Source organism: Ursus maritimus, unplaced genomic scaffold, assembly GCF_017311325.1.
Source record: "Ursus maritimus isolate PB19 unplaced genomic scaffold, ASM1731132v1 scaffold_26, whole genome shotgun sequence".
NCBI lineage: Eukaryota > Metazoa > Chordata > Mammalia > Carnivora > Ursidae > Ursus > Ursus maritimus.
Window position 1 is genome coordinate 5,544,881 of NW_024425119.1, and position 15,986 is coordinate 5,560,866.

General features: G+C 37.6%; 2 protein-coding genes across 7 annotated transcripts in view; one reads left to right on the plus strand and one right to left on the minus strand.

The window, feature by feature from the left end:
- The window catches only part of CUNH12orf4 (chromosome unknown C12orf4 homolog), a 52,832-nt gene extending 45,858 nt beyond the window's left edge, over positions 1 to 6,974 (minus strand). Inside the window, exons 1-3 of one of the 2 annotated variants that reach the window (XM_008704880.2) lie at positions 6,847 to 6,974; positions 4,891 to 5,085; positions 2,528 to 2,673 (exon numbers count right to left, since the gene is read on the minus strand). In XM_008704880.2, coding sequence (XP_008703102.1) covers positions 2,528 to 2,673; positions 4,891 to 5,068 — 324 coding nt within the window. In that variant the 5' untranslated portion in view covers positions 5,069 to 5,085; positions 6,847 to 6,974. The other variant, XM_008704879.2, reaches the window with a different exon arrangement.
- A 120-nt stretch (positions 6,975 to 7,094) lies between these two features.
- Positions 7,095 to 15,986, plus strand: part of RAD51AP1 (RAD51 associated protein 1) — a 36,302-nt gene continuing 27,410 nt past the window's right edge. For all 5 annotated transcript variants that reach the window (XM_008704886.2, XM_008704884.1, XM_008704885.1 and 2 more), the window contains exons 1-4: positions 7,095 to 7,282; positions 9,909 to 9,958; positions 11,689 to 11,830; positions 15,516 to 15,625. In XM_008704886.2, coding sequence (XP_008703108.1) covers positions 7,266 to 7,282; positions 9,909 to 9,958; positions 11,689 to 11,830; positions 15,516 to 15,625 — 319 coding nt within the window. In that variant the 5' untranslated portion in view covers positions 7,095 to 7,265. The remainder of the gene's footprint in view (positions 7,283 to 9,908; positions 9,959 to 11,688; positions 11,831 to 15,515; positions 15,626 to 15,986) is intronic.

Here is a 15,986-nt window from a genome sequence, read left to right on the forward strand (position 1 = left end):
ATGATAATTCCTTCTCTGCTTGACTTACTTCATTTCCTTTTTTAAAAATTCCTTCTTTTTAGTCGCCGATGCCTACATTTCTTGAGCTTGTATTAGGTGTTCAATTTTATAATTTTCATAGCCAGTGGCAGCCCGAATACATCCAGTGGGTATAACAATTTCTGGGTCCTCTTGGTTATTTTCCTGACAGTCAAGATTTCCTTTTTTTACTGTTAGCATTAGCCTCTTTGCTCTTTCTTTCCTTAATTCTTTTTTTTTTTTTAAAGATTTTATTTATTTATTTGACAGAGAGAGAGACAGCCAGCAAGAGAGGGAACACAGGCAGGGTGAGTGGGAGAGGAAGAAGCAGGCTCCCAGTGGAGGAGCCTGATGTGGGGCTCGATCCCAGGACTCTGGGATCACGCCCTGAGCCGAAGGCAGCCGCTTAATGACTGAGCCACCCAGGTGCCCCTCTTTCCGTAATTCTTTAAAAACAAACAAGCAACTATACTTCTAGAATCCTGGTATTGCTAGAAAGCTGAGCTCTCTGTAACAAGAGGTGCTCTGTATCTACTAAATTTGCAGAGGGTGAAAACAGAGTACTTGCTCAATTGAGGCTTATTGATTTTAATTCACTGTAAATCTGTACTCTTGTGATTAAATAAGTATAGAGTGTTGTTACTTTGTTATATTAATATTACTATTATTATTACTATTATCATGACCATTAACCTAGAAGATAGTCAAATTCCTATTTTTAGAATGGCTAATATGCAGAAGAATAAGGAAAACCATAAATTAGTGAATATGGTAATTATTTTTTATAATAAGATAAATTTAAACACATAAGCACTTATTGACCTAACATTTGGGAAGTTCTCTCTTTGTTTACACCAAATCAAGGCTAGAAAAGGTTCTGCTTCCAGCTTCTGTATCAAAACAACAGCAATCCTAGAAGAAGGACTGATTGCTTTCTTCAAGAACTCCTTGACCACTTTTCTTCCCCCAACTTCTCTTCATGCTCCCATGTATTTACCCCAATCCCAACACTGACTGCACAGTGTTATTGGCTATAGATTTCTTTGTCTCTTTCTATTAGATTGTAAGCTCCTTGAAGGCAAAGACTTATCCTCAGCTGTGTACCCAACCTATTTTAGATGTACAAAAAACACTGCTTGAATAAATTTAGTAGAATTATTCTTCTGCTACAACTTAGAGCTTTATTCCTTTTTATCGGCAAAAATATTAGGTTTCTTTAAATAGTAATTGTTATAAGCCTATCTTTTCTTTTTAAATGCAACAACTGTGTTCTTAACATTTAAAATAATACACGTAGATAGTGTCATCTTTTAAATATACCAGGAAACCTTAATGGACATGAAGGAAACTGCTTTGAACAACAAAATATGACCCCATAAAATCAATTTTCAACTTCTCATAGACCAATTGCTTAAAGTGGGATGTAATTCACTCATTATAGCTTGCAATTACCGAATTTGTTTATGTAGTTTTGTTTCTGGCTCCTTAACTAAAATGTAAATTTCATTTTGTGTCTGTCTTGCTCACTATTTTATGTCCAATACCTGGCACAGTACAGTACCTGGCATGTAGTAGATTCTCAACTGTATCTCATCAATTCTAAGATGCATATTTTTTCACATTACAACTTTGCGAAATCAGAACACGTCTTGTACTGATGGTATCTTGGTATTCTATCATTGTTCAATTGGTGGTGGTGTTCTATCTCAGTAGTAGATAAAATAATGGTTTGTGTTATGATCAATGGCATCTTAGACTTTATGAAATAAAATATATTATTTAAATGGAAAAAGGATGACATTATGTAACCATAAAAACAACAGTGAGGGGGTGCCTGGGTGGCTCAGTTGGTTGAGTGACCGACTCTTGGTTTTGGCTCAGGTCATGATGTCAGGGTTGTGAGATCGAGCCCCGCATTGGGCTCCACACTGAGCAGGCAGCCTGCTTAAGACTCTGTCTCTCCCTCTGCCCCCAACTCACACTTATTAGCTCTCTCTAAAACCAAACCAAACAAAACAAAAAAGGCAACAACAGTGAGGATAAGTGAGAGGACAAAAGTAAAGCTTAAAATGAATTACTACTGCTAGTTTAAGGTTGCCAGATAAAATACAGGTCACCTAGTTAAATTAGAATTTCAGATAAGAAAAGAATAAATTTTACTGTAAGTATGTTCCATATAATATGTGGGATATACTTATACTAAAAAAATTATTCATTCTTTAAGATTTGGGTGCCCTGTATTTTTAATTACTAAATCTGCCAACCGGTGCTGGTTAGAAATATAAAAGTAGCTTCTCTTTTACAAAGACATTACGTAGAGCATTTGGTGCTCACCCTCATATAGGAAGGAGGCACAGGAACATCAATATATCCCATATGTTATGGAATAAAGTCTTGTATGTAGAGAAAAAAAGGATTCTGCAACTGCTTCAGTATCACTTTAGCAATTTAAAAGCTTCATCAAAGTCCAGAATATCCCTGAAATTTACAATCTGATCTATCTTCTTACCTCAGCATAAGCTTTGGCCCATGAACTGGCCAGTTGATGTAAATCTACTTCACCTGATTTCACAGCTTCCAGGGATGCTTCAGCATCTCTGTCATAATCTCTGAGGGATTCTTCTTCTATAAACTGGCTCAGAGCTTCTTTTAAGTCTGTAACAGGGATAAGAATGCCAACATCAGCAAAATCCCGACACAAACAGGGAACGTTTTACGTGGATAAGCATTCCAACACGAAATTTTATTTTATCAAGCCTGTATCTTAGTAAAATGTCTAAATACAATAAAATTAGCTTGGGGATCATTTGACTAGCTTCACAATTATTTTTCTTTACTATTACAGGTTATTGCATTGAGAATGGTCACAATTCTTAACTCTTATATATAACTTTGATACTAATTTAAAAACGTTACTTTCTTAAGTCTGATTCTTCAGTTTGAAACTGAGCAGGTAAAAACACATAAAGATCTACAGATTTTGAGGGTCTGAAGGTTACTGTACTTAAATGAAAAAGCTTCCTATATATAGAGTTACATTCTTTGAATTTGAAATTGAATGATTAGCATATTAAAATGGATTTAACTGGGATGATCTATAATTCCAGTTTTAGAGACACTACTTAGAAATGATATTAATAGAAAGAGCACAAGGGTAGAAATCAGGATACTTGTGTTCTGGTTTTGGCTCTGTCACTATGTTTGTAACTTTAGACCGGTGGTTCTCAATTTTTAGCATGCATGAGAATTCCCTGGAGGGCTTATTGAAATAGATTGCTACATGCCACCCCCAGAGTGTCTGATTCTGAAAGAATGGGGCAAGGCCCAAGAATGTGCATTTCTAAAAAATTTTTTTTTTTTTTTAAAGATTTTATTTATTTATGTGACAGACAGCCAGCGAGAGAGGGAACACAGCAGGGGGAGTGGGAGAGGAAGAAGCAGGCTCATAACGGAGGAGCCCGATGTGGGACTCGATCCCGGTACGCCGGGATCACGCCCTGAGCCGAAGGCAGACGCTTTAACCACTGCGCTACCCAGGCGCCCCCCAAGAATGTGCATTTCTAACAAGGTTCCAAGCGATGCTGTAGCTTCTGATCAAGGAAAAACCTATGGGAACTACTGCCTTAGGCAAACAATTTAACTTTTCAATGTACCAGTTTCCTTATTCGTACAATGAGATTGTGTTAAAAAGTTCCTAGATTCCCTTATAACTCTATGATCTAATATTCTCAGCTTAAAATGTTTTTCTCATTTGTGTGATAGAACAAAGAGACCTTTCAAAAATGATTTAATACAGACGACCTTATGGAATTAATTTAGGTAAGCAAAAATTGATCAAAGATTAGTATTCCTTCCCTTCCATGACATCTCAGGAATTGAGGATCAGATCATTAAAAGGGCAATGCAGTTAGCAATACAATTCTATAATATCATAATTAGTGATAGCTGACATGAATCCACCCAACTAAGAGAGTAAGCATTCTAACCCAAACCTTGTAACTATTTTTTCATTATATAAATTAATTTTCACTTATTTATTTTTAATTTTTCTTACCGTGGGGCTTGAACTCACAACCCTGAGATCAAGACCTGAGCTGAGATCAAGAGATGGATTCTTTTTTTTTAATAATTTTTATTTTGTTATATTAGTCACCATACAGTACATCCCCAGTTAAGAGATAGATTCTTAACCAACTGAGTCACCCAGGTGCCCCAGTATATCAATTTTTATACTAAATTGCCTAATAAACAACTACAAGGATTATAGGGAAAAAAAACACTCAATAACAAAGGCCTGGGGAACCTTTTTATTCTAGGAAGCAGTTAAACATTTCATATTTTATGGCTGTTTCAAGCTTCTCAGGCTTAAGCTTTCTAATATGAAATGTCTAAGGAAAGAGACTATCAGAAGATAATAAAGTGTTATTAATAATAAAGTATTAAAAAATCAGTTCTCAGGGCACCTCAGTGGCTCATTTGGTTAAGTGTCTGACTGTTGATTTTGGCTCAGGTCATGATTTCATGGGTCATGAGATCAAGCCCGGTGTTAGGCTCCACGCTCAGTGGGGAGTCTGCCTGAAGATTCTCTCTCCACTTGTGCACACATGTGTGTGTTCTCTCTCTCTCAAATAAATAAATAAATCTTAAAAAAAAAAAATCAGTCCTTAGAGTGCCTGGGTGGCTAAGTCAGTTAAGTGTCCGACTCTTGGTTTTGGCTCGGGTCATGATCTCATGGGTCACAAGATGGAGCTCTGTGTTGGGCTCTATGCTCAGCGGGGAGTCAGCTTGAAAATTCTCTCCTTCTGCCCCTTCCCCACCCTCTCTTTCTCTCTAAAATAAATAAATAAACCTTTAAAAAAAATCAGTTCTCACCTTTTTCTATAAAGCATGGTAAACTGTGCAGCAGCATCAGACGCCCATGTAAATGACTGGCATTCTCTTGAACAGGAAATTTGAGGGGCACCCTCAGTTCTAAGCACTGACTTCCTACTTTGAATTTATATACAAATTCCCTCTCTCTGTTGCAGGATCTTTCTTTGCTTTTCTTCATCTTCTTTGGCAGGATTTCTATAGAACAAACAAAAACCCAGCAGATTATAAGTCCATAAAAGTTCATTACTACATAGAAGTTGTACCACTTCTATGAAAATGTTCCACCACTCACTGAATTTGTTTGTGTGACTCAAAGCTAATTATTCTAGGTTTTCCTACCTTTACCCCTGCATTTTCATCTTCATGAAGAAAATGAAGTGCTTCTTTTTTTAATGAAAAAGTTCCTTTTAAACTTCACTTAGAAAAAAAACCCAAACATTACGCCCATAAAGTATTTTGCATTCCTAGGCAGGGTTCTTAAGAATGGAGAGAGAACATGGAGAGAGGAGCAGAGAAGATTTTTAGGAAGAGATGAATAGGAGGGCAGATACAGAGTTTATGAAACAACTGGTGAATACAAAGTCAAAGAAATAGATCAGGGACTAAGAAGTGATCTTGAAGATCTTGGATGTTGTGAGTATGAGATCTTATTGGACATGGATGGAAGAAATATGGTGTTGGAAAGATTTCCATGTAGGAAAAGGACACACACACACACAAACACACACAAAGCCTTTGGGATATCCCAAAAGGTAAATTGGACACTTTTCAAAAAGAAGAAAATCTGGCCATAAAGAGTAAGAATTGGTATCAACTAAGGATTTATCAGCCACCTTACTAGACTCTATCTCTACACTTTTCACCATCAAATCAGTTTTCACAGTATTCTCTATGCTGAAGTTATAGTAATCTTTCCAAAGTGCCTATCTGATCATGTTGCTCATCTGCTTAAAACCTTCTGATCATATTCCATTGCTCTCAGGATAAAATTAAAACGCCTTCACACAGTATACAATGTTTATATTTCCAGACGTTTTCCCCCAGCACCTGCATCCCCTCATCCCCAACACACAAATTCACAAATCATTTTCTAGTCATATTGAGCTCTTCTCAATATCAAACCTCTCTTCTTTCCACTTCCAACCTTTTGAATGCTTTTTCTTTGCCTAGAGCACTCTTACTGCTTTTCTTTTCTTGGACAACAACTACTCATTCTTCAGGTCTTAGCTTAGATGGGCATCGGGGAGTCTCTTAATTTGTAAGACTGTCATAAGGATTAGAAGAATAATAAATACGAAGCATCTGACAAGATGATCAACAGATGAAGGTTAGTAATAATAATAAAAGAAGTTCTCTAAGAACATAAAAAAAACCACAGGCTGCTGACTGAGTATACACGATGGAGACAAAGGCAGTAAGGGAACACTGTAAAAGGGAACTGAAAGTTACGGATAAACGGGTTATGAGCCAATCTTGTTTAGATTCAATATTTTCGGTCAACAAAAACCATTAGCTCCGGTTTCAAACGGTTCAACATTTAAACTTACTATGTTTAAACAAATTGAAACTTTAGTTCCCTCTCCCCACTTTTATTATTATTATTTTTTAAGCAGGGGTGAAATTAAGGAAGGTTTGAAGGCAAAATTGGGATGGGAGGGGGAGGGCTCAGCCGAACTCCTGCCGCCAACAGAGTGCAGGTTCCGAGTGCAGGAAAGGGAGGGCAGGCTGCTGGCGCGAGGAGCTATAGCCGAGTGAGGACAACATCCGCTCTATTAGGCGGTTTCAGTCTCAAAGGGCTTCCTCGCTCTTGATTGTGGGCTCACCTTCCCTAAGTTCCGAAGTCCTGAGCCGGCCGCACACTCCGAGCTGTCAATGAGCTGGGGCACAGGGAACATCAGCTGACTTACCCGCTTGTTTTTACAGCCAACAGATCCAATTCAGCAGATTCGCCCTTACCTTTTCCTCTTTCTCGGCACTCTGTAGAAAATTCCTCGGTCTAAGTGCCCCCTTTTCCATCCTGTCTCAATTTGATCATTTAAAAAATGTAAGAAGGTGTATTTCTACTGTTATTATGAATTTCAGAGAAGGTACAAAAAGAAGAAAAAAAAGGAAATTCACTGTCGTGGCGAAAGTAAAAAGGCAAAGCACAAACTCGGCTTTGGTAGACCGGATGCGGAAGGGCAATGCCTTGGGAAAGGCGTGAACAACCAGCTCTTTTCAGAGCGCAAGCGCAGCTGCAAGGATGGCGGGTAATCATTGGAGGGCTGGTGTCAGGGGGCGGAGAACTCCTGTGTCTGGTTTTGGGCGGGAATTGAAACCGCCACTGCAGCCAACAAGAACTTGAAAGCTGCGAATTTTCAGCCTAGGAGCGGACCATGGTGCGGCCTGTAAGGTGAGCAGTTCATGACAGCGGCGGGGATAGGGAGAAAAAGCAGGAAGACGCTGTAGGCAACTTCGTCTACACACGATTGAAGGGAAAGGGCCGAATAGGACGGAGGGTAGCTACGGTGGAGTGGGATGGACGGTTTCTGGGAAGCTCTCTAGTCTCCACTGAGAGTCCCCCAATCCGCAGAAGTATCGTAGCATGCTAGCTTTTTCTCTTTGCCTCCCTTTGCAGCAATTGCGGATTCTTTTACCCACCCCATTCAAATAAACCCTGGCTGTGTTAGCGTTCGAACAGCGCTTTACATTTCGCCAAGCTCCTACTTACGTGTTGTTTCATTTTTTTCATCACTATAGTTCTTTGGTATAACAGTTTAGGTATCCCTGTTTTTATCGATTTAAACTCCTAGGCCAATTTAGCTGAGTCACAAAACTAGTGAGTGGCAGGATAACACTCAAACCTAAATCATCTGACTCCAAATCCTCTATGCTTTCCATTATACTATTTGAAACTATTCCCCTGTCTAACCACAGTGGAGTGCTATGGAGGCCTAGAGCCAGCCATTCATTTAGTTATTTGTATACCGTATTAAGTGTAGGAGGTTACATTCTAGTCAAGGGGTAAGGTAAGGAGGCCGCAAATAAATACTGCAGTGATGGAGAGTGAGAAGGAGAAAAATCTCATTTTAAATAATGTAGTTCGGATGTGCCTCTCTGCAGAGATAATACATGATCAGAGACATGAATGATGAGAAGGAGCTAGCCAGTGAAAATCTAGGGCAATCCAGGTAAAGGGAACAAGAACCAAGGCCCTAAGCTTGACTGTGGTTGAGAAACAGAAGGCCACTAAAGCTGTAGCATTAGCATACAGTGGGGAGAATTGTAGGGGATTAGGTCAGAAAAATAGGCAGGGGTCAGAGTGGGTAGGACCTTGTAGTCTTTAAAAAGGAGTTTAGATTTTATTCTCCGTACAATGGGAAGCCAATGGAGAGTTTTAAGTAGAGCAAGGAAATCTAATTTTGGTTTTATAAAGTTCACTGGCTTCTGATGGAGAAAGAATGGAAGATGGGGTGACCAGAATGGGAAAAGGGAAACCACTATATCATTGGATAGTGGTTTGGAGTAGGGTGTTACCAGTGGACATGGAATGGGACAGATGAGTTTGGGATATATTTTGGAGATACTGCTGAAAGAACTTGCCGATGAAGTGAATGTTGAGGTAAGGGGAAAAAAGAATCCAGGATGATTTCACAGTGTTTTTGGCCTGAGCTACCTGAATGGATGATCTTTTTACTAACCCAGGTGGGGAAGACTTGGAAAGGGAACAGGTTAGGAGGTGTGGGAGATCAGGAGTTCCATTTTGAGCACATGAAGTGAAATGGATTTTAAACACCCAAGTAGCAAAGACATAATCCGCTTATCTGGAATAGCAGTTGTCAAAGTATTGTCTGCAGGCCTCTCGGGTTCCCTGAAACCCTCTAAGGAGGTCCATGAGGTCAAAACTATTTTCATAGTAATCCTAAGACATGCTCGCTTCATTCATTGTTCTGTCATGTGCACTGCAATGGTGGCATAACTGCTGGAGCCTCAGCGCGAATCAAGACAGTGGCACCAAGTGGCATGAGTATCTTTGTATTCCTTATTGCTGCACACTCTGAGTACAAAAAAAAAAAAAAAAAGAAAAGAAAATGCCAGTTTCACTTAAGAATGTGCTTGATGAAGCAGTAAGAATTCTCATTCATTATAGCTCAACTGTTGAGTATACTTTTTTTAAGAGGTTTTATTATATTTTACTATTATTCAGTCTTCACAGTTTCTAAAGAGGTTTTCGTATTTTATTCAGCTTTCAAATTCTTTAACTCCAAAGATTAGGAGAGTAACAAGAGTTACATATATACATATAAACTACTTCTACAGTGGTTGTCTTCAGGGAAAGCACTTGTGAGATTGAGTTGGGAGCTGAACTGACCTCTTTTTCATAGGATACCATTTTACTTGAAAGAACAACTGGCCTACTAGGTTATTCACACTTGGGTATTTGGCAGAAGGTAGAAAAGAAAACCACAGTGCCATTTCATCTAGTGCCTAGAGGAAGGGGGAAGAAAGTGAGTTTATTGTTTCTACTTTAAATATCATTTTCTTCTAATGGCTTTCTAAAATAGTAGAAAGATCTGTTTCAGGCGGCAGGTACAAAGTCACTCACCATTGTTTCAGTGTCCAGTGCATAAAGAACATTATTTAGTATTGTGGGGAGATTAAAAAAAGAGACAATAGCTTTCAATGTCAAGTTTATAATCTAATAAGAAGACAGAATCCACATATAAAATAAAAGAATGCATATAACAGGAACTTATAAATGCGCCACAGCAATTAAACAGTATGTAAATTGTGTTAATGATAATTGATTATTTTTACTTTGAGGGTTATCTGAATTCATTTTTTCTTTATCAGGTATATCAAGTATAGTTGTGATTATTTCAGCTAATGCTAAGTTCCAACTGTAAAATCCAACTCGTGTTTCAAGTTTAAGTATTCTTAAGAGAAGTGAAACACATTTTCCTTTACCCAGTGGTCTTAAGGATTGGAGGTGGAAAATTGGCTTTTGTGTAATTAAAAAATTTCTGTCTTGGTCATAGGCATAAGAAACCAGTCAATTACTCACAGTTTGAGAATTCTGACAGCGATGGTAAGTGGAGATTCGTATTTTTGCTTTAAAAATTTGGAAATTTATTTTCTCAGAATTTATATGACATATAGAACTCTAACATTGAACATATAGCCCAGTTGAATATGAGCTAGGGCTGCAAAAATGATCTTCTAAGCATTTGGGATGATTATGCTGATAATTACACTGACAAGAATTACGTAGGTAAGTGATAAATGAACAAGGCCAGGTGAAATGGCTCTTTAGATCTAAGCTATTCTAGGTTCATGTTTCTCATAGTGGGGCTTGTCTCCTCCTATCCCTTTCCCTAAGAGAAAACACATTATCTTTTGAAACACAAATGTGTTACAGAATATAATGTGAAATACCCATTAATGGTACAATAAAACAAGATCTTATATACCACATCTTCTTTATCCATTCATCAGTCAGTGGACATTCAGGCTCTTTCCATAATTTGGCTCTTGTAAATAATGCTGCTATAAACATCAAGGTGCATATATCCCTTCAAATTAGTATTTTTGTATCCTTTGCGTAAATACTACTAGTGCAGTTGCTGGGTCATATATTACTCAGCCATAAAGAAGAATGAAATCTTACTAATATGCAATGACATGGATAGAGCTAGAGTGTATTATGCTAAGTGAAATAGGTTGGAGAAAGATAAATACCATATGATCTCACTCATATGTGAAATTTAAGAAACAAAAAAAAATGAACATGGCGGGGGGTGGGGGAAGAGAGGCAGACCAAGAAATAGACTCTTAACTATAGAAAACAAACTGACGGTTACCAGAGCGGAGTGGGTGGAGGTACAGGGGAAACAGGTGATGGGGATTAAGAGGGGCACCTCTTATGATGAGCGCTGGGTGTTGGTTGTAAGTGTTGAATCACTAAATTCTAACAAATATTACACTGTATGTTAACTAACAGGAATTTAAATAAAAACTTGGAAGAAAAAAAAAAGGACCTCAAAGAAAGGCTAGGAGTAAACTATATCCTAATGGGTTATGTATTTTTTTGTCTCTGCTATTAAGGGAATTTTGGTCACAAAGTGTGAGAAACATTTAGTTAGATTGCATTATACTTTGAAGTAGGTTTTGTATTTCTCAGACCACCAGAGCTTTCCTTCTGTGAGTCAAATGTTCAGTATCCTGAAATTTTGAAGGAACCTGTTTTTTGCACTGGGCTCAACCATAAGTATGTCTAAGACTTGGAAGAAAATCGTAGAGACTGTAATTTGTAGCTTTTTATTACTGTTATCAGTAAGTCAGTAGATTTTTATAAATTGCCAGTTGTGTTCTAGACCTTATGGAGTGGAGGTGGGGGGCAAGCCACAAGTTATCATATTCCTACTCTGGGAAGCTTGAAAGAGACAACATGTATTAATACTAACGCTGCAATTAAGACTACGTGTGCCCAAAAGTTACGCACATGTGTGTCATGCATGAGTGTAAAAGCTATAGCAGCAGTTTTATGTTGAGTGTCAAGAGAACTGTATCAGTTTTTTTACCGAATTGCCTTTGCTAAACTGATAATTTAACAAATAAAGACCACCAAAACAAAGTTGAAAAGCATGACTGAGAATAAAGACAAACATTTTTTACGTTGCAGCAAAATTAAACAATTTTCTTAATGTTTAAAACTTGAACACACACTAATGAATTTCAACTGCTCAGAAAATGTTTTTATTTCTTACTTAGGAAAAGCAATTTCATAGATTCTTTTATTTTTGATTCACACATAAATAGATGACTTCGTTTCTGCAACTGCACCTTTAAATAAGAAACCCAGAACAACACCAAAGGAGTTAAAACTAGAAACAAGGAAACCTAAACTGAAGAATCTCCAGAAAGAAGATATCCCACCACAAGAGAAAACCCCTAAAAAAAGGTGAGAGGTAAGACATATACTAAATATACATGAGATGTGTTCATTTAAGAGACGGACAGATTCAGACTTTCGGTTTAAATTATTACTTGAGCAGAGTCCTAGGTATTATTTTATTTAGTGCTTTTAGAAGAACAGGAGTGTACCATTAATCCCCTTCTGACTTTCTGCCTTAAAAAAGAAATTCACAAACATGTAAGGAAATACTCATTTAAGTATTAAGACAATCATAATTACAAAGTTTAGGGGTTACAGCTTACTTTGATAGGACTCTGTACCTGTCTCTAAAGTCCTCAAGTCTTATAAAATTTGTTAAAAATTACATTTGTAAGAATAATCTTATAAAAATTAAAACCATGTATTTTTCTGTAGATAAAAAATATTTTTCTCTTTATATTGTTGAGAACTGTCTAGCACTGAGAAGGTCCTATAGTTTCTAGATGAATTCTGGATTTCCATTAGTTAGTAGAGAGAAGAGAGAATACGGGAAGGAAGTCCTGAGAGGCCCCAAACCTGTAGTATGGAAAGGAGATGGGCAGAAGGGGAGTATTAACAAATGGAACGTGGGACATGATATGGTTCACTGCTGCGAGTATGAGAAAAGTTCAGTAACATAGAGAAATTTACCCCATGTCCTGCTCTTTACTTTTTTCTCTTTTTTCATTTTTGTTTTTGAGCTACTTGTACTACATTTTAAATACAGTGAAAAAAATAACCTAGAAATGGGAGAGAATATTTGCTAATCATGTAACTGATGAGGGATTTGTATTCAGAATATATAAAGAACTTTTACAACTCAACAATAAAAGACTAATAACCCAATTTACAAAATGGGCAAAGGATTCAAGTAGACATTTCTCCAAAGAAGATTTACAAATGGCTAATAAGAACATAAAAGATGCTTGACATCCTTAGCCATCAGGGAAGTGCAAATCAAAGCAGGAAAAAACATCCGGTGGGAAAAAGACAGTCTCTTCAATAAATGGTGCTGGGAAAATTGGACAGCTACATGCAAAAGAATGAAACTTGACCACTCTCTCACACCATACACAAAAATAAACTCCAAATGGATGAAAGACCTCGATGTGAGACAGGAATCCATCAAAATTCTAGAGGAGAACATAGGCAGCAACCTCTACGACATCGGCCAAAGCAACCTTTTTCATGATACATCCCCAAAGGCAAGAGAAACAAAAGATAAAATGAATTTATGGGACTTCATCAAGATTAAAAGTTTCTGCACAGCCAAGGAAACAGTCAGAAAAACTAAGAGGCAGCCCACGGAATGGGAGAATATATTTGCAAATGACACTACAGATAAAGGACTGGTATCCAAGATCTACAAAGAACTTCTCAAACTCAATACACGAGAAACAAATAAACAAATCATAAAATGGGCAGAAGATATGAACAGACACTTTTCCAATGAAGACATACAAATGGCTAACAGACACATGAAAAAATGTTCAAAATCATTAGCCATCAAGGAAATTCAAATCAAAACCACACTGAGAGACCACTTTACGCCAGTTAGAATGGCAAAAATAGACAAGGCAAGAAACAACAATTGTTGGAAGGAACCGAGATGCCTTTCAACAGATGACTGGATTAAGAAGTTGTGGTCCATATATACAATGGAATATTACTCAGCTATCAGAAAGAACGAGTTCTCAACATTTACTGCTACATGGACGGCACTGGAGGAGATAATGTTAAGTGAAATAAGTCAAGCAGAGAAAGACAATTATCATATAGTTTCTCTCATCTATGGAACATAAGAACTAGGAAGATCGGTAGGAGAAGAAAGGGATAAAGAAAGGGGGGGTAATCAGAAGAGGGAATGAAACATGAGAGACTATGGACTATGAGAAACAAACTGAGGGCCTCAGAGGGAAGGGGGATGGGGGAATGGGATAGACTGGTGATGGGTAGTAAGGAGGGCACGTATTGCATGGTGCACTGGGTGTTATACGCAACTAATGAATCATCGAGCCTTACATCGGAAACCGGGGATGTATTGTATGGTGACTAACATAATATAATAAAAAATCATTAAAAAAAAACAAAACAAAACAAAACCGTGGTGAGATGGTACTTCATACCTGTTGGGATAGCCATAATCAAAAAGGCAGACAATAACCAGTGTTAAAGAGGACGTGGAGAAACTGGAACTCTCATACGCTGTTGCTGGGAATGTAAAATGGTGTAGCCACATTGGAAAGCAGAGTTAGCAGTTCCTCCAAATGTTAAACACAGAGTTATTTTATAACCCAGCCTAGGTATATACCCAGGAGAAATGAAAACATATGCCTACCCACACAAAAACTTGGACATGAAGGTTCATAGCATCATTCATCATTCATAATCGCCAAAAAATGGGAGTAATCCAAATGTCTACCAACTGGTGAATGGTAAATAAAATGTGGTCTGTCCATACACTGAAATATCATTCAACAATAAAAAGAAGTCCTGATATATGCTATAACATGGATGAACCTTGAAAACATGCTGAACAAAAGAAGCCAGACATAAAAGGCTACATGTATGAATCCATTGATATGAAATGTGTAGAATAGGTGAGTCCATAGAAACAGAAAGTAGGTTAGTGGTTGCCAGGTGCTGGAGTACAGGTAAGCAGGGAGTGACTGCTAATGTATATAGGGTTTCTTTTTGTGGTGATGAAAATATTCTGAAATTAGCATGATAGTTTCTCAACTCTGAATATGCTAAAGACTGCTGAATTGTACAGTTTAAAAGGAGGAGTTTTATGCTATGTGAATTATATCTCAATAAAACTTGTTTTTAAAAAACAATAAATCCCTCAAAGTGCATCTCAGTATTTCGTCCTTTATGTAACCTTTTTTAAAAAAATCTTTGATTTCTTTTCTTACACACCATAGCACTTTTGACCACCTTGAATAGGAGACATAATAATCTGCATATATAGGATAATTATTAGTATGTCTTATTTCCCTACCCTCCTCATTAACTGCAGACTCCTTGAGGGTACTTTTAGTATTCTATCTAATGCATGCCTCACACACTGTAAGTACTTGGTGACATATTTGTTAAAGTTGAGATTGAGAGGAACAGATGTTAAAAATCAGTTTAGGGGCGCCTGGGTGGCTCAGTCGTTAAGCGTCTGCCTTCGGCTCAGGGCGTGATCCTGGCGTTCTGGGATCGAGCCCCACATCAGGCTCCTCCGCTAGGAGCCTGCTTCTTCCTTTCCCACTCCCCCTGCTTGTGTTCCCTCTCTCGCTGGCTGTCTCTATCTCTGTCAAATAAATAAATAAAATCTTAAAAAAAATCAGTTTAATATAAGAGCTATAATGCTTGTCTAAGGAGGTGTGAATGAGGTTAAGGAAGATTTCTATGTGGATTTTTGAGCCAAGTCTTTATTCTAGGTTGAGCAGGTGCTTGGAGTTGGTAGTAAGGGCTGACATTACACAGGAAACTGTACTTACAATGGCGCTTGCTGCTCTTTTTTTCTCTTGTGCCAGATGTAACATGACATTACTACATATTAGCAGTGCTGTCAGTAAAGTCAATTATGATCATGATTACTGTTTAAAAACATTTTTGTGAGGTTGGCTGCTCTTAAATAGTAATTCAGGAAAATCACAGATTTTACTGTTTGGTTGAGATTGATATTTTTAAAAACTCATTTTTATTTGTGTGTCCACCTTAGGATGGCTCTAGATGACAAGCTCTACCAGCGAGACTTAGAAGTCGCACTGGCTTTATCAGTGAAGGAACTTCCAACAGTCACCATTGATGTGGAAGAGGCTCAAGATAAAAGTAACTTTATTTTCCATATGTTTATCTTTATAACCTTATTGTTTTTGTCATCATTCTCTGGATGAGCCCTCACAGAGGAAAGAATAAAATCTTAATACTTTGGACAACAAACGGATCAATTTGCAGAGCGCACAATTAGATTCATTTGTTTATTCTGCTGCATAAATCTATATGCGCGCACACACACATCTCTGCTGAACCCTTAATGTAAACTTGTGGTCATGGACTATGAGCTCGGATGTTCAAGTTACATTTTTGTTTACAGTGGAAATTTAATTTCTTGATCAAATGAATTTGTACAATCCTAACAATCCGTCTGTTTTCTCTCAAAATTCAAATCAGTTAAACATGACCTAGTGGT